Raw genomic sequence first — 19212 nt, forward strand, 5'->3', positions numbered from 1 at the left:
GTTTCATTTTTTTAAGCTGGATACAGAAGTCCATGCGCAAAGTGAAAAAGTGCTTTTTTTTTGTACAGAGTATAATGACCGCAGGAGAAAAAAAATCGACATTTTCCTGTTCCATTTGAATTTGTTTATATTTTAATTTTGGGGGAAAAAATCTCAAGCAAACAAGATGGCAGAAAACAAAAAAAATTGCAGACTTTATATAAAATTGCAGCGGTTTGCTTAAATTTGTCTTCAAAGCAATTTTTCAGATCAACCCTTAGTCATGGATATCTTTGTTCACACTAGAAAGTTTTGAGCACTGACTTGGCGAGGACAAGAGTTTGATGAATCTGCTAAATGGTAACAGAAGTCCAATGAAGCAGAGTGTAAAAATGGGTTTAAGAGGCAATTTGGGTGCCTTTCTAGAGAACAGACAGGATTGAAATGTATGGTAAGCAGGTGGTTAGGTGGGTTTAATCTATCAAAAAGGGGCAGGCTTGTTGGACCAAACATCCTTTCCTGTTCCTAAAAATGTCTACTTTCAGCTAACAACAAGATGTTTAGCATGGGAAAATATGTTCAAAAAATTAAAGACAGCTGTTTCTTCTAAATGGCATGTTAAGTTTATTTTATATATCATGAACCAAAGATGCTACATAAATCCACACTGATAATACGTTGTTGGGGTATGCATGAATGTATACTGCAACAGCAAACTCTGCATTGAGGATTTCTATATTATGAATACCAGTACTGTAGACTTTATCAAATATTGTCTGCAACTTTGAATAGCGCATCTGAATAGGAAATCCTGAAACCTGTGGAGGAGGTTAAAAAAAAAATCAATTGCCACAGTAGATGTTTGAATTATGTGTTTCACAAATCAAAACATATCTTCCAATCCAGAAAATTGAGTAGGCAGAAATATGCCATATATGGTGCTGACGTATATATCCAACACTCTTCGTAACCATCAGCTGTAATTTTGCACACCATGATAACTTATTGAGACCCAGTAGTAGTTTTTTCTAAATTTTCTTCAAACAAAAAATGCACACCAATATTTTGTCAAGTCAATATAGTCCTGTCACACAACATAGTACTTACAGAAAACTACATTAGCACATTGGGGATATGAGTAAAAGACATAATAGTTACAACATGGAAATAGGCCATTCGATGCAGCTAGTCCATGTTGGTGTCCTATCCCTTCAACCCCTTTTCCTTTATTCTTCTATTCAATCTAATCTTGAACATTGACCTAGTTGTTGTCTCAAGCACTAACCTGTGAATTCCACAGCCTCAACATTCTGCGTGAAGATGTTTCTACTTCCCTCAGTTCTAAAATCTATTACGTTTAATTTTGTATCTATGTCCATTGTTCTTGACTCCTTAACTACTGGAAACATGCTGCTCCGATGGACAGGTCACATTGTCCGCATGCCCGATACGAGACTCCCAAAACAAGCGCTCTACTCGGAGCTCCGGCACGGCAAGAGAGCCCCAGGTGGGCAGAGGAAACGCTTCAAGGACACCCTCAAAGCCTCCTTGAAAAAGTGCAACATCCCCACCGACACCTGGGAATCCCTGGCCCAAGACCGCACAAAGTGGAGGAGAAGCATCCGGGAAGGCGCCGAACACCTCGAGTCTCTTCGCCGGGAGCAAGCGGAAGCCAAGCGCAGGCAGCGCAAGGAACGCATGTCAACCCAAGCACCCCACCCACCGTCCCTTCAACCACCATCTGTCCCACCTGTGACAGAGACTAGGTCCCGCATTGGACTAATCGGCCACCTGCGAGCTCATTTTTAATGTGGAAGCAAGTCATCCTCAGTTCCGAGGGACTGCCTAAGAAGAGGAGGTTTGGGGAGGGGGATCCTTCATTTCATTTAACACATGTTTAGCTTTGCGAGGTGAAGACGGGGCATGGGCTGGAGCATGGCATTTGAATCACTGATTGACGTCATAATCTGCCAGTGGTTGTTAGGTGCACACATGCAAATCCCTTTACCAAGGTGGCATCCAGTGCAGTTCCCGTCTGAAGTATGTGTGTGCATTATCAAGCATTAGGAGGCCACATAGCACCTAAAAAAAATGGACGTGGCAGAGCCCAATTTCTTCCCCATTACTTCTTGAGATAAAACTTAGAATTCTATTAGTTTTTTTACAGTCATATCTAATGTTCTGTGAACCTGTACCCTCCAGTCCCTCTGCTCTTTCACAGCACCAAGCCACTTCCATTCAGAGTATAATTACTGCAGTTATTTTCTTTACCTAAAAGTATAATTTCACACTTACTAACATTGAATTCCATCCACCACGTTTTAGCCCTTTACTCATTTTATCAATGTCTCTTTGTAGCTTCCTTTGGTCTTCTAAGGAATTAACTATACATCCTATTTTGGTAATATGTTGGAAACTATAAATTGTTTGGGGATTTAGATAATCTGGGTCAGGGCTATCAGGTTTCTGTATATTTGCTTAAGATAAATGTCCGGTTAAATTTTTGAAACGTTTCTTTCTCCTCAATTTACATTGCTGATTTATAATAATACCATTTTCATTGGAGGTGCCCATCATGTAATTTCACAAATGTCTACGTATTTTGTTAAGATACCTTATTCATCGCAAAAAAATTGGCCTTCAAATGAAAATAGGATATTGCAGTCATTCCACAAGAGAATGATACTGTAATTATCGGGAAATGGTTCTTGCACAATCAGATGACCACTCCTTTGTATACTGGGGGTCATTCTAGACTGTCTTTGGGACTGAAGGCGGTCTGAAGCAGCGGCATAAATACTTGAACGCATTATTTGTTGTAGGCATTTAACACCTACATGCAAACATGACTATACCAAATTAGGACAGAAATTAGTGTTTGGGCTCTTTGGGTTGGCTTGAAGCATGGCACTTAAAAAGCCCTCGCTCTCTTAAGCTGTTAATTGATAATGACAAGTCATTTCAACTAATGCTTTAGTTATTGAATGCCACACTTTAAAAATAAGAGATCTGCAGTGTAATTTTACAGGGGGCTTATGCAAAGTGGTCCTTCACCTCTGGGGCCTGGGTTAAAACTAAAGAAAGACTTGCATTTATACAGCGTCTTTCATGACCTCTGGACGTTCCAAAGCACTTTACAGCCAATAAAGTACTTTTGAAGTGTAGTCACTGTTGTAACGTAGGGGAAACAGCTGCCAATTTGCACACAAGGTCCTGCAAACAGCATTGTGATAATGACCAGATAATCTGTTTTTATTTAGGTGTTAGTTGAGGTATAAATACTGGCTAGGACACCAGAGAGAACTCCCTGCTCTTCTTTGAAATAGTGCCTTGGGATTTTTTACATCCACCTGAGAGGGTAGATGGGGCTGCGGTTTAACATCTCACCTGAAAGACAGCACCACCAACAGTGCAGCACTCCCTCAGTACTGCACTAGAGTGTCAGGCTAGATTTTGTGCTCAAGTCCCTGGAGTGGAAGTTGAACCCACAATCTTTTGACTTAGAGGTGAGAATGCTACCAACTGAGCCATGGCTGACACTTGTCCAGCCCAGACTTTTGGGATAAAAATCTGTTGGCCTCAGGCCACAGCACAAAACTTCCCAATATTTGGCACAAATTAACAATCACACTCAGAGGCCACAGGATGATTAGTAATGGAAAAATGCCACACTGGTGCAGTATGGGTTGCTGTTAGCAGTCTGGGACTGAGATATATTGAAGGGGCAGTTTTATTTTGCATCCAATCATGCTGATACTAGGTAGCTAAAATGGGAAACAGTTTAATTTCTAATGTTAAAATTCTTCAGCTTAATAAACATAAAATTCAAATTCACTGCCAAAAAATAATTTTACCTACAATTAATTTTCTAGATTTTAATATATATTTACTGTATTATATCAAAGTTTTGACAAGTCAATGATGAGAGTAATTTAAAAAATAAAGTATGTTCTAAAGGGGCAACACAAACCTTGAATTCTTTTAACAAACACTCTAATCCTGTGCTCTGCTCTTCACTTACTGAGCGACCAATGTTTTGCTCTAGTAGAGGAAGAAAATTTTGAAATACTCCAGTACAGTAACGGTTCCATCGAGTGGGGCGTTGAGCTCTCCATTCCATAATTTTGTTCTTCAGTGCCCATTCAATTCTAAGTCGCAGTGAATAAACAGAGATTAAAGCACATGACCAAACCCTTTTTGAAAGCAGCAACCAAGAAATATTTGCTATTGTAACTTACTTATTATGACTTTTCATGAGAAACAACCAGCTGCCACAAAAAACAACTTTAATAAGATACAATAGTCTTTGCCTCAACTAATCTGTGTGGTAAAGCATTCCATGCTCCAACAACCTGTTGAGTAAAGAAATTTTGCCTAACCTCATTCGCTTAGTGACTACTTTGAATTGGTGCCCTCTCGTCACTAACTTCCCAACTACACAAAATAGTCTTCCCCTATTCATCCGATCAAAATCTCTCTTAAATCTCCTCTTAGCTTTCTTTCTCCAGTGGAAATAATCCCATCATCTCAAATCTCTCCTTGTAACTATAATTTTTCATCCCTACTATCATCCTGGTGAGCCAATGCTGTATACTCGCTATGGTTGTAATGTTCTTTCCATAATGGGGTGTTCAGAACTGCATTTTTAATTTTTTTTAAAAATTCATTCACGGGATGTAAGCGTCACTGGCAAGGCCAGCATTTATTGCCCATCCCTAATTGTCCTTGAGAAGGTGGTGGTGAGCTGCCTTCTTGAACAACTGCAGTCCGTGTGGTGAAGGTATTCCCACAGTGCTGTTGGGTAGGGAGTTCCAAGCTTTTGACCCAGCGATGATGAAGGATCGGCAATATATTTGCAAGTCAGGATGGTGTGACTTGGAGGGGTACTTGGCGGTGGTGGTGTTCCCATGCGCCTGCTGCCCCTGTCCTTCTAGGTGGTAAATGTCACTAGTTTGTGTGCATTTCTTTAACTGTGGTAAAACAAATAACTTGTACAAATTTATCATAACCTTTTGCTCTTGAACGCTACAGCCCTATTTATAAAATCCAAAATGGTACTGGCCTTTTTAAGCCTTTACCTGCACACTCACTTTTAAACAATTATGTATTTGAACCCCAAGGTCTCTCTTCATCCACACCTTCCAGCATCTTTCCAGAGAGTGTATATTTAAATTCCTTATTTGTCCTAAAATGCATTACCTCACGCTTCTCATTAAATTGCATCTGCCACCTGTCTATCTTATTCCACTAATCTGCCTTTGCTCTCGAGCTTTTTTTTTTTTACAGTCCTCCTTTATTACAGCACTGCCCCGGGAGAATGGCAGTGGCTCCATAGAACACGAACCTGCTGTCATATCCCAGGATGACAGCATTCCTGCTCCCACCCCTGCCACTCCGCCAGTGCCCTTGCTGTTGCCTATCAGCCAGCCCGCCAAGACTGCTGTAGCCCAGGCCGAGATGGTACAGTCTGAAGCTGGACCTTCCAGGCCCAGAGCTACTCAATGTCGTCCTTCAAGGCCATCTGCAGTCTCCTCAACTGAAGGTCAGCAGCCTTCCACCACCCATGCTGCAGCCGCTGGGGAAGCACCTCGTAGGAGCACTAGGATAGGCAAAGGCACACGGAAGATAGGCATTAAGGGAATGCACAAGGGTGATTAGTTTAATTTTGTATGCATTATGTAATTAGTGAATTTATAAAACTGGATTGGAATGTGCATTTACTGGTGGTTTTTATTTTGTGTTGTCAGAAAGAGGATGATGTTATGGTCACTGATAAAGGAAAGGTTGGTGAATGGGGAGGTGTGGTTGAGGTTACTGGTATCGGTGATGAATAATCTGATCACGCAGAGCCCAGGCAGAATGGGGCTATCTAAGTTGTAGTCTCCCTTCCTTTTCCTCCACTTCCTGTTGCATTTCCTTCTCCTACTCTTCCTCCTCCTCCTCCACATGCTCCTGCTCCTCAGCTTCTCGCCTGATAGTTGGTGGCAAGGGCTATTCCCTCATAATGGCCTGGTTGTGCAGCATACTATCACAAATCTTGATACCCACTCAGCTAAGTACTGCAGGACTTCTCCAGAGTGGCCCAGGCAGCGGAAGCATTGCTTGAGAAAGCCAATGGTGTACTCTATAATGTTCCTTGTGGCAGCATGACACTCACTGTAGGCCTGCTGTGCACGTATGCTTGGGTTCCAGACCAGAGTCATGAGCCATGTCATCAGTGGATAACCCTTGTTGCCCACTAGCCAGCCTTTGAGTTGCCGTGGTGGTTCAAATACAGGTGGAACAGAGGACTGCTGCAGAATGAAGGAATCATGACTGCTGCCAGGCTAATGGGCATTGACCTGCATGATGCGCTGCCTGTGGTTGCACATCACTGCACATGGAGAGAGTGAAAATGACTGAGTTCACATGAGGCGCACGAAAGGAGGTGTGCGTGCAGTCAATGGCACCCTGCACCATAGGGAAGCCTGCAATCCGTGCAAAACCATGTGCTCACTTCACCTGCTTGTCTGGCAGAGAGAATGAGATTAAAGTGTTTTTCTGTGTATAGAGAGCCTCAGTGATCTTTCTTGTACAGCAGTGCACTGCAGAGTGCGATATGTTGCTTATATCTCCAGCAGCAGCCTGGAAGGAGCCAGATGCATAAAAGTTAAGAGCCATGGTCACCAAGACAGTCACAGGCAATGCTGTACTTGCCCTACTTTGAGGTTGCAGTTGTGACTGCCGCAGATGACAGATTTCCCTTGCAACCTCTTTTGTGAAGTGAAAACATCTCATCCATTGCTCTTCACTGAAGTAAGAGAATTTCTCCCTGAAGACCCTCGGTGGATATGCTAGAGTCCTTCTCCTTCTCCCTCTACTAGCAGCTTGTCCTGCCTCTCTTTATTCTCCCAGTCATGTTCAATTCCCAGAGGAAGCCCTACCAGGCCACCCATGTCAGGAAGCAACTTGTTCCAGCACAAGATTTTAAAGCAACAAAACAGTACTTCAGCACCAGCCAGACCACTCCCTGTAGACTATTCAAACTTCTGCCAAGTTTAGGAAAGATCCAAAACATGTCGAATTGCAACAACAGCCAGGAGAAATAATCCAGCAACTAACATGTAAGCATAAGCTTTTTCTATAAACTTTTTTAAGCAGCGAGTGGTTAGGATCAGGAATGCACTGCCTGAAAGGGTGGTGGAAGCGGACTCAATCGTGGCTTTTGAAAGGGAGTTGGATAAGTACTTGGTGGGGGGTGGAAATTTGCAGGGCTACGGGGAAAGGGCGAGGGAGTGGAACTAGCTGAAGTGCTCTTGCAGAGACCCAGTACGGGCTCGACGGCCCGAATGGCCTCCTGTGCTGTAATCATTCTATGATTCAATGTTCCCGCTAAGGTGCGCGCACGCAGCCGCATGATAGTCTGAAAGGTCCCACGCAGGCCGCTCATCGGCTTTTACATTGTAAATACCGCACATGCACAGAAATTTAAAGGGAACGCGCATTAAAAGAAAAAGACCGTGGAGAACAAAGCGCAGCTTACAGAGAACACTGCCTGTAAGTAGTTCATGATTACTTTAAATAGCACTGGTGGGACGTTCTTCATCTTTAACGTCATGTTCAGCTGTGCGAGGTTGGCTGGTGTATGGAGTTTGAAAATGTCAGCGTGGCCTCAAATCAGCGTTGCATACTGATTTGCGGCATCATCTCACTGCTCTACATAGTGCTGGTGGTCGTTAGGTACGTGTGCACGTGCAAACCCCTTTACCGAGATAACGGCCTGCGCACTTCTCATTGGAAGTATATACGCGCATCTCGGACCCCATTTTCGATCCTTATGTGGCCACATAGCACCTAAAAAATTAGCACTACACATCCCAATTTATCCCCCAAGTTGTTTTGTTTGTAGTATTTTATCCCAACTACCCTAATCTGCCTTGTACCAAAAGAACTGACGGAGAACATTAGAGTATCAGTGATTCTAACTTTTATTCATTCTTATTAATAGTATGTGGTGTAGGTATGTAGAGTGTACTTTACCCCTGTGTTTTCTTTTAATGAAAATGTATGGCACTTGTCTTCTACTTTCTAACTGCGTGCTCCTTCTAAGTGTTTCTCCAATATGTGATGGAAGTGGGTGGATGGCTGCTGGATGTCAGTGTCTTTTGTAGGAATGGAAGTAGCCTGTACTTCTTTGTACTGGGTCAGTAGATGACTCTGCAACACCAGGTACTCTGGGTATGGGGTGGCCACGTAGGCCTGTATGCTATTTGATATATTTGTAGTCATTTAAGCAGGATGGCCTAATGATACAGATGTGACTTTTTCTCAAGCAATTTCTCAGTCATCCTTGCCAGTTCCTGCCATCCCCCTGCTGCTGGATACTATCTGCATAGCTAGAAATCTGTATCTGACCAGACCACTGTGAAGCAATAAAATTGTTGAAGTCCCACGTTTTAACATAGGATTACATAGGATATACAGCACAGAAACAGGCCGTTCGGCCCAACCAGTCCATGCCGGCACTTATGCTCAACTCGAGCCTCCTACAGTCTTTCCTCCTCTAACTCCATCAGCATAACCCTCTATTCCCTTTTCCCTCATATGCTTATCTAGCCTCCCCTTAAATGCATCCTTACTATTTGCCTCAACTACTCCCTGTGGTAGCGAGTTCCACATTCTCACCACTCTCTGGGTAAAGAAGTTTCTTCTGAATTTAGGTTTTAAGGAGCATATTAAAGGAGGAGAGAGGATTAGTGAGTGAATTCCAGAGCTTAGGGCCTTGGCAGTTGAAAGCACAGGTGTCAATGATCTCCAAAATGTCATCCCCTTTTTGAATATTTGGGCATAATTCCACTATAAGTTTAGTGTTGATGCAAAGTGTGTTTGGCTTTTACATGGACACTAAATTTGTGCAGCATTAGAGCCCAGTCTGTCCTGAGAGCAGTATTGCCAACTCTCACGAATCCATTGCGAAACGTGAGACTTCAGAGTGAAATAAAGCATCACTTGCGATCTCACGATGAAACGCCTAAATTTCAGGATTTTTTAGGGAAAAAAACGCCAATTTGCACATGCACAAAAAAAATACAGCGATTGATATTATTAGTGAAATCACAAACAAGTTCTTTTGCATTTGAAATTTTGCTTAAATGCCTGCCAGAGGAAATCTTTATGACGGCATTTACAATGTCATTGCACATAGTGACCAGAGCAATACATCTTCTGTTGGCAACCATATTTGCCTTAAACATCTGCTACCAGCCTACTAACCTATCAGTGGTCATTAACAGTGGTCTTCTAGAAGCCCCTTCAAAGCTGGCAAATTCTGCCTTCTAGTAAACCAACGTTGGCTGATGGCTTCAGTGTCCGACCATTCCCAACTAAATGTGGCATTAAAACTCGCCAGTGCTAGGCTTCTGCAGTTTTTAGCTATCACTGCTCAGTAAGTAGTCCATACAAGATGCTGGAACTTAGAGTGAAGTTTAATTAAAGAATGCGTCGAACTTGCTAATAGCCTACTGACTGTGCAAAATTCTACATATGCAGTTGGATTGTAGCCATTGCCACTATATGGGTTTATATTTTGTTTTTGCTTGTAGCACAAGCAACGTTCCAATAAATTAACTGCCATTTTAACAACTAATTTCAATCTTTCCTGGTCCGTTGTGGTTTAATTACACTGGTACTTCCAACAGTGTTAAACACTGGCTTACAGGTTATGTTATCTCAAAGGAGGAAATTAATTAGACAGCAAAAATAACTTGCATTTATATAGCGCCTTTAAAGTAGTAAAACGTCCCAAGGCACTTCACAGGAGCGATTATCAAACAAAATTTGACGCCAAGCCACATAAGGAGATATTAGGGCAGGAGCTTGGTCAAAGAGGTAGGTTTTAAGGAGTGTCTTAAAGGAGGAGAGGCGGAGAGATTTAGGGAGGGAATTCAGAGCTTAGGACCTAGGTAGTTGAAGGCACGTCAATGGTGGAGTAATTAAAATCGGGAATTCGCAAGAGGCCCAAATTGGAGTAGGATTGTAGGGCTGAAGGAGGTTATGTTCCAAAAACAGTAACAGTCAAAAGCAGAGCGAGGTTGGCCTGCGAGCAAGTGACACGACAGCGGGGCCACCTACCTACCCCTGCTCCTATTTTTTAATGTTCTTATGTCAGTTATGGGTTAGTGACAGTTGAATTCACTTCATGTCCAGGAGCAAAGGTCGCAAAATGCGCTTCCTGTTTGGGAGCAAAGGTCAGCGAGGGGTCGGGTCAGGAAAAAAATAGCAACTTATGGGCCCAGAAATTCCGTTCACAGCCCTCCCGCGGGCTGAGGGCTGCGACCCTGAAAAATCTGCGCCTGGACCGGAGGGCTCCCGGGAGGTGCAGAATTCCGTTGATATGCCTCCATAAAACTGACGGTGTGCAGGGCACGCATATCCCAGGGGCACAGCTAGTTTGCAGCGTCCCTGGGATCACGTGGGCCAGGGGGAGCATATCGGAGCAGGAAATCTCCATTCATAGATTTGACAGGAAGACCTGTCAAATCTATGAATAGAGATCAGCCCCAAAACGTAAGTAAAACTTCAAATAATTTTTTTTTTAAATCACATTTTTAAAATGACTATAAATTACATAAATTAATTATTTTAAACAAAAATTTAAATTTTTGAAAAAAATAATTAAAGTTTTTAACGGGGCTAAAAATAAACTTACCTTTCTTTAAAGTATTTTAAAATGATAAATCAGTGGGGAAAAAAATGTTCTTTTACTTTCTTCACCTCTTACCTTGTTTAAAGCAGGCCTTGCACCTGCTTTTCCAGGCGCAGCTGTTTCAGACTTGCCTGGACTGAAGCAACTGTTGAAAAAACGGAAGTTGCAGCCGTACGCGCTGCCTATCCGGTGCAGGCATTTGACCAGTGAAGCCCTTTCTTTGAAGAACGGAAGTTCCGGTTTCCAGCGCATGCGCAATGCATGTGTAAAACCAGCACTTCCGTTGGCCCTACGGGTGAGTACACAGCGCGTACACACCCGTAGGGAACGGAATTTATGAGCCAATAAATAAGCTGTTGCTTTCTTTTCTTCCCCTTAATCCCTGCTTCCTTCTAAGTTGAGCGCCTTTGTGCCTAGTGCAGTCTATTCCCTTCCAGAGGAAATGGCCCATTAAGCAGGAAGGGGCCTCATTCTTCTGTAACAATGTTGCAACAGTAGGGACAGTATTGTGGAAGAAGAGGGAGAGGGGCGTCAAGTGATTGTAGTACCCTCATCAAGATACAAACCTATCTTGTGTTTTTGAGTGACATGTCCATGTTTATGTACTTATATACCAAGTGTAAGCAGCCATATATATAGTATAACTGACTTCTTAGATGGACAGTGAACAAAAAAGCATTTGGAAAGAGCAAACTGGGAATTAATTCATCTGCAACACAGACCTTCTCTTCACTGAGCAACACCCATTATCCCTAACCATCAACCAACTTTCTATCTATGCTACTACATTTCCTCTTCAGTCATATACCTGAATTTTTGTATATCCAACTCTTTCTTGAATATACTTAATGAACTGGCCTCCACCGCCCTCTGTGGCAGAGAATTCCACAGGTTCACCACTCTCTGGGAGAAGAAATTCATCCTCATTTCAGTCCTAAATGGCTTACCCCTTATCCTTAGACTATGACCCCTGGTTCTGGACTCCCCGGCCATCAGAAACATCCTTCCTGCATCTAGTCTGTCCAGGCCTGACAGAATTTTATAGGTTTCGATGAGATCCCCTCTCAATCTTCTAAACTCCAGTGAGTATAAGCCCAATCGACACAATCTCTCCTCATACATCATTCCTGCCATCCCAGGTATCAGCCTGGTGAATCTTCGCTGCACTCCTTCCATGGCAAGAACGTCCTTCCTCAGGTAAGGCGACCAAAACTGCACACAATACTCAAGGTGCGGTCTCACCAAGGCCCTGTACAAATGTAGCAAGACATCCTTGTTCCTGTACTCGAACCCTCTTGCTACGAAGGCCAACATACCATTTGCCTTCTTAACCGCCTGCTGCACCTGCATGCTTACCTTCAGCGACTGGTGTATAAGAACACCCAGGTCTCTTTGCACTTCCCCTTCTCCCAATCTATTGCCATTCAAATAATAATCTGCCTTCCTGTTTTTGCCACCAAAGTGGATAACCTCACATTTATCCACATTATAGTGCATTTGCCATGTTTCTGCCCAATCACCCAACCTGTCCAAATCGTACTGGAGTTTCACGACATCCTCCTCACAGCATACCCTCCCACCCAGCTTTGTGTCGTCTGCAAATTTGGAGATATTACATCCAATTCCCTCGTCCAGATCATTAATATATATTGTGAACAGCTGGGGTCCTAGGACCAATCCTTGTGGTACCCCACTAGTCACTGCCTGCCACTCGGAAAACGACCCGTTTATTCCAACTCTTTGCTTTCTGTCCGCCAACCAGTTCTCTGTCCAAGTCAATATCTTGCCCCCAATCCCATGTGCCTTAATTTTGCACGCTAATCTCTTATGTGGGACCTTATCGAAAGCCTTATGAAAGTCCAAATACACCACATCCCTTATCTATTTTACCAGTTACATCCTCAAAAAATTCCAATAGATTAGTCAAGCATAATTTACCTTTTGTAAATCCATGTTGACTTTGTCCGATCCTGTCACTGCTTTCCAAGTGCTCTGCTATTACATCTTTTATAATGGACTCTGGCATTTTCCCCACTACTGATGTCAGGCTTACCGGTCTATAATTCCCCGCTTTTTCTCTACCACCTTTTTTGAATAGTGGGGTAACATTAGCTACCCTCCAATCCATGGGTACGGTTCCAGAGTCTATCGAGTTCTGGAAGATGACCAGCAATGCATCTATTATTTCTAGGGCCACTTCCTTAAGTACCCTGGGATGTAGATTATCAGGCCCTGGGGATTTATCGGCCTTCAGTCCCATCAATTTTCCTAACACCATTTCCCTACAAATACTGATTTCTTTCAGTTTCACCCTTTCATCAGACCTTATGTTCCCCGGCATCTCTGGGAGGTTATTTGTGTCCTCCTTTGTGAAGACAGAACCAAAATATGTATTTAGTTGGTCTGCCATTCCTTTGTTCCCCATTATAAATTCCCCTGATTCTGACTGCAAGGGACCTACGCTTGACTTCACCAATCTTTTTCTCTTCACATATCTATAAAAGCTTTTACAGTCAGTTTTTATGTTCCCTGCAAGCTTACTCTCATATTCTATTTTCCCTTTCTTAATTAATCCCTTTGTCCTCCTTTGTTGAATCCTAAACTGCTCCCAATCCTCAGGATTATTGCTTTTTCTGGCCAATTTATATGTCCTCTCTTTGGATCTTATGCTATCCCTAATTTCCCTTGTTAGCCACGGTTTAGTCACCTTTTTTGTTTTATTTTTATGCCAAACTGGGAGGAACAAATTCTGTAGCTCATCCATTCGGTCTTTGAATGTTTGCCATTGCCTATCCACCGTCAACCCTTTGAGTGCCATTCCCCAATCAATCTTACCCAACTCACGCCTCAGACCATCGTAGTTTCCTTTATTTAAATTGAGGACGCTAGTCTCTGAGTCAATTGCTTCATTCTCCATCTTAATGAAGAATTCGATCATATTATGATCGCTCCGACCCAAGGGGCCTCGTACAACAAGATTGCTAATTAATCCTTTCTCGTTACATAATACCCAGTCTAAGATGGCCTGATCTCTGGTTGGTTCCTCGACATATTGGTCCAGGAAACCATCCCGTAAACACTCCAGGAATTCCTCCTCCACAGTATTGTTACTAATTTGGTTGGCCCAATCTATATGTAGATTAAAGTCACCCATGATGACTGCAGTGCCCTTATTGCACGCTTCTTTAATTTCCCTTTTAATGCCATCCCCAACCTCTGCCTTGCTGTTTGGAGGTCTATATACCACTCCCACTAATGTTTTTTTCCCCTTAGTATTCCTCAATTCTACCTATACAGATTCCACATCATCAGAGCTAATATCCTTCATTACAATTGTGTTAATCCTTTCTTTAACTAGTAATGCTACCCCACCTCCCTTTCCTTTTTGCCTATCTTTCCTGAATATCGAATACCCCTGAATGTTGAGTTCCCAATCTTGGCCATCCTTGAGCCACGTTTCCGTAATCCCAACCAAATCATATTCGTTTACCTCTATTTGCGCAGCCAATTCATCCACCTTATTACAAATGCTCCTCGCATTGAGACACAAAGCCTTCAGGCTTGTTTTTTTAACGCTCTTAGACCTATTAGAATTATTATTTACTGTGGCCACTTTTGATTTAAACCGTTGATTTCTCTGACTGCCACTTTTGTTTTTCTCCTTCCTATCTTTTGCTTTTATCCTTGTTTCCCTTTCCTCTGTCTCCCTGCTCAGGTTCCCAACCCCCTGCCATTTTAGTTTAAACCCTCCCCCACAGCACTAGCAAACACTCCCCCTAGGACATCGGTTCCAGCCCTGCCCAGGTGCAAACCGTCCGGTTTGAACTGGTCCCACCTCCCCCAGAACCGGTTCCAATGTCCCAGGAATTTGAATCCCTCCCCCTGGCACCATTCCTCTAGCCACGTATTCATCTGAAGTATCCTTCTATTTCTACTCTGACTAGCACGTATATTGCAAATATCTACAACATAGACTTCTTTTCCTCTTCAGCCTTGCCCCTCTCTCAGAAGCCTTGAACTTGAGTTATACTTCATTACCACAGTGATCCTTGTGTACCTGGGGTTTCCCTGGATGAAAACTTTAAGCAGATTGCACTGGTGTCTTTCTGTGCAATCACTGTGGTGGATTACAACTCCCAGAATACACCTGTGTTACTTTGGCAAGCACTCTGGACTACAACTCCCAGAATGCAGATTAAAGCAGCCACCTTATGAATTTAATGGGCACAGGATGGGGCTTAAAAATAGGCAATTGTGATTTACTTTTTGAATAACCAATCTTGCTATCAATCATAAAGCAGTCCTGTTTTGGAGTGAATGTTTTATGTTTGATAGCAAAGTTAACTATTTACACATTTGTGCTAAAATTGGTATAAGTGATCCTGGACGAGGAAGGTAAAAAATGTTATTCAGTATTCCCAATCCTAGTCATTATTCACTAATGCCTGCTGCCAAATGTGGAAATAGGGTGAAAAAAGACTGAACTCAGATATGATGGTTGATTAGCCTGTCAACACTTACCCTTCTACAGTGTGGGTAAACTGAAAGTCACATAGTCAGCCTAAAAACCTCTTAAAGTGAAAACATGCAAGCAATATTGCTGAATCGTCTTATCCTCAATATATGAAACACACATTTGTTTTGAATGTGATCATGAATATTCCAGGTGTAAAAGGAATATTTTTCAATTAAAAAAATCAGATAAAACTGAAGCTCACAATTACTCTATAAAACTTGGGAACATAGGAATATACAAACAGGATTAGGCCATTCAGCTCCTCGAGCCTGTTCTACCATTCAATTAGATTATGGCTGATCTGTACCGTAACTCCATTTACCCGCCTTTCCTCCATATCCATTGATACCCTTACCTAACAAAAATCTATCTATCTCAGTCCTGACAGCTTCAGTTGACCCAGCATCCATAGCCTTTTGGGGGCGAGAGTTCCAGATTTCTACTACCCTCTGTGTGACGAAGTGCTTCCTGATTTCACTCTTGAAAGGCTTGGCTCTAATTTTAAGATTATGCCTCATTGTTCTGGATTCCCCCACCAGAGGAAATAGTTTCTCTATATCTACCCTATCGAATTATTTTAACACTTTAACCACCTCAATTAGTTCACCCCTCAATCTTCTATCCTCAAGGGAATACAAGCTAAGTGTATGCAATCTGTCCTCATAATTTAACCCTTTTAGCCCCAGTATCATTCTGGTTAATCTGCGCTGCGCCCCCTCCAAGGCCAATATATCCTTCCTGAGATGCAATGCCCAGAACTGAACGCAGTACTCCAGATGGAGTCTGACCAAGACTCTATACAACTGAAGCATAACTTCCTCTCCTATGTATTCCAGCCCCCTTGAGATAATGTCCAACATTCAATTAGCCTTTGATTTTTTTTGTACCTGTCGACTAGCGTTTAGTGATTTGTGTACACGGACACCCAAATATCTTTGCTCCTCCACAGTTCCTAGTTTCTCACCATTTAAAAAATACTTTGATTTCTCTTTCTGGGATGCAAAATGAATTATCTCTCACTTTCTCACATTGAACACCATTTGCCACAGGTTTGCCTACTCAATCTATTTATGTCCCTTTGTAACTTCCTGCTCCTATCTGTACTACGTACTTTGCCTCCTAATTTAGTGTCATGTGCAAACTTTGATATACAACTCTATTCCTTCATCCAAGTCATTGCTAAATATGTAGACCAGCTGAGGCCCCAGAAGAGATTGCTGGGGAACGTCACATGCCATCAATCAGAGTATGTACCCTTTATCCTTACTCTCTTTCTCCTACCTGTGGATAGGCAATGGCAAACATTTAAAGATCGCATGGATGAGCTACAGAATTTGTTCCTCACTGTCTGGCATAAAAATAAAACAAAAAAGGTGGCTCAACCGTGGCTAACAAGGGAAATTAGGGATAGCATAAGATCCAAGGAGAGGACATATAAATTGGCCAGAAAAATCAGCAAACCTGAGGATTGGGAGCAGTTTAGGATTCAGCAAAAGAGGACAAAGGGATTAATTAAGAGGGGGAAAATAGAGTTTGAGAGAAAGCTTGCTGGGAACGTAAAAACTGACTGTAAAAGCTTCTATAGATATGTGAAGAGAAAAAGATTGGTGAAGTCAAGCGTAGTCCCTTGCAGTCAGAATCAAGGGAATTAATAATGGGGAACAAAGAAATGGCTGACCAATTAAATACATACTTTGGTTCTGTCTTCACAAAGGAGGACACAAATAACATCCCAGAGATGTCGGGGAACATAGGGTCTAATGAGAGGGAGGAACTGAATGAAATCAGTATTTGTATTAGGGAAATTGACGGGTGATAAATCCCCAGGGCCTGATAATCTACATCCTAGTGTACTTAAGGAAGTGGCCCTAGGAATAGTAGATGCATTGCTGGTCATCTTCCAACATTCTATAGACTCTGGCACAGTTCCCATGGATTGGAGGGTGTGGTGTATGTAACCTGTTCCACCTTAAGAGAAATTACGCCTGTTCCACCTTAAGAGATGTACTACTTTCTCTGGCTGCTGTATACGTAATACCGGTGGTGACCACCGGTATATAAGTACTGTGTAGTGATATTGTATTTAGTATAGTTCTGACCTCCAACTAGTAAAGACCTGTTGAACTTTATTCTTGTAGTCTGTGTCAGTAATTAATCTTAATACAACTGGAACACACAGAGTTAACAGTGGCGACGAGTCCGATTCTTACCCTGCGGCAGTTTATATCCACGGCGGTTTTGTCCACAGAACGGGCGTCGAAGAGAGGCATCCACCCTCATCACCCTGCTGGAAGACACGTCGCGTGGCAGGCATTGAGAACCCGGAGTGCAGAAGACATCCTGAACTTGAAGCCTCCATCAGCGGCAGTCAGCTATCTTCTTTCTACCTCGGTGGTGGGTAAGCCGGTCAGCGACGCGAGTAGAAAGTCGGCCGCGTTGGCTATACAGACGGGGGGAGGAAGACGGAGGAATAAGGGCGGTGAGATCGATCGCGACCGGAGATAAGGGCCGGGCCGCATTCGGGCCGAAAGGCGCAGCGCGGGGACATCGATCGCGGCTGGTGATAAGGGCCGGGCCGCTTTCAGGCCAAAAAGGCGCAGCGTCTGGGGCGACTGAAGGCGCGAGAGCCGCGGTGAAGGCGAACGCAGCCGGTGCTAATAACCGGGCTGCAAGAAGGGCTGCGAGGCGCGACATCGGGGAAGCGCGAATGCCCGAAGGAGCCGCGGTGAAGCGGAGACAGCGTCGGGGGAGTTACTAACCGCTGGGAAAGGGGAGCAGCAGCAGCACGCCAAACGCCATTGCAGCCAGTGGGTGAAGACCGCCAAGCGCGGGAAAACCGCCATTTTGTAGGCGGAGGACGAAGACAAGAGCGGGAAGCTGCCATCTTGAGATAAAATAAATTGCAACGATGTCTAAACATGGGAACATTGATACCTTTGATGGCGACATCGAAGATTGGGCCATGTATGTAAAACGCATACAAAATTATTGTAAAGCAAATAAAATCCCAGATGCAGAGAAAGCACTAACGTTATTGAACTTAATGGGTGCGAAGACATACGGGCAATTGAAACACCTTTTATCACCAGATGAACCGGCGGATAAGACGTTCGAGGAGATTGTTACTGTCCTGAAAAATCATCTAAACCCCACGCCGCTGATGCTAGCGGAACAATTTAAATTTTACAGCAGAAGGCAGCTGAAGGATGAAAGCAATGCTGAATATTTAATGGAACTGCGTAAGCTGGCGAGGTACTGTCAGTTTGGAACGGGACTGACAGACGTGCTAAGGGATAAATTTGTGTGTGGATTATTAAAAGAAGATACACAAAAGCGACTGCTCGAGGAGAATGAGCTGACGCTTGAGAAAGCGGTCACTATGGCAGCAGCACACGAAGCCACAGCGAGAGGCACGGCAGTAATGCAGCTACGGTCACCGGAACTCAGTACAAATAAATTGGGTTTGAGTACTGTAAAATGTTATCGTTGTGGAAAGACAACACACGATCAGAACCAGTGTTGGTTTAAAAACCAAGAATGCAGAACGTGTGGCAGGCTTGGCCACATAGCTAAAGTATGCCGGTCAGGAAAGAAGACCAGCAACAAAAAGTCACCGCAAGGAAAATACATAAAGGTGCACAAGGTGACAAAGACCAGTTCGAACGAACAGAAGTCAGATTCAGACGCTAGCAGTAATGAACTGGGTAGCTTAAGAGTACACAACGTTGGTAAGGATGCAGATCTCCAGACAATTTGGGTCACTCTTCAGATAGCAGGAGTCCAAGTAAAGATGGAATTGGACACTGGATCGGCATTGACGGTCATGAATAAGAAAGATTACAAAAGGTTATTCCAACATATTCCCCTACGGGATATGGAGATTATATTGAAAACATACACGGGGCAAAGAGTGTACCCCATCGGAAAGATAGAGGTAAAAGTGGTCCACAAGGGCGAAGAAAGCCAAGTAATGGACTTATATGTGCTACCTGAAGGAGGTCCACCACTACTGGGACGGGAGTGGATTAGGAAA

At 43.2% G+C, this 19212-nt stretch overlaps 1 protein-coding gene across 1 annotated transcript in view; it reads right to left on the bottom strand.

Moving 5' to 3' along the window:
- Positions 1-579: 579 nt before the first annotated feature.
- The window catches only part of LOC147113546 (coiled-coil and C2 domain-containing protein 2A-like), a 403075-nt gene continuing 384442 nt past the window's right edge, over positions 580-19212 (bottom strand). Inside the window, exons 31-32 of the mRNA XM_085996133.1 lie at positions 3950-4127; positions 580-797 (exon numbers count right to left, since the gene is read on the bottom strand). Of these exons, the coding sequence (XP_085852259.1) occupies positions 609-797; positions 3950-4127 (367 nt within the window). The 3' untranslated portion in view covers positions 580-608. The remainder of the gene's footprint in view (positions 798-3949; positions 4128-19212) is intronic.

This window comes from Somniosus microcephalus, chromosome 8, assembly GCF_052327205.1.
Source record: "Somniosus microcephalus isolate GS21.2 chromosome 8, FLI_Smic_1.0, whole genome shotgun sequence".
Taxonomy (NCBI): Eukaryota; Metazoa; Chordata; class Chondrichthyes; order Squaliformes; family Somniosidae; genus Somniosus; species Somniosus microcephalus.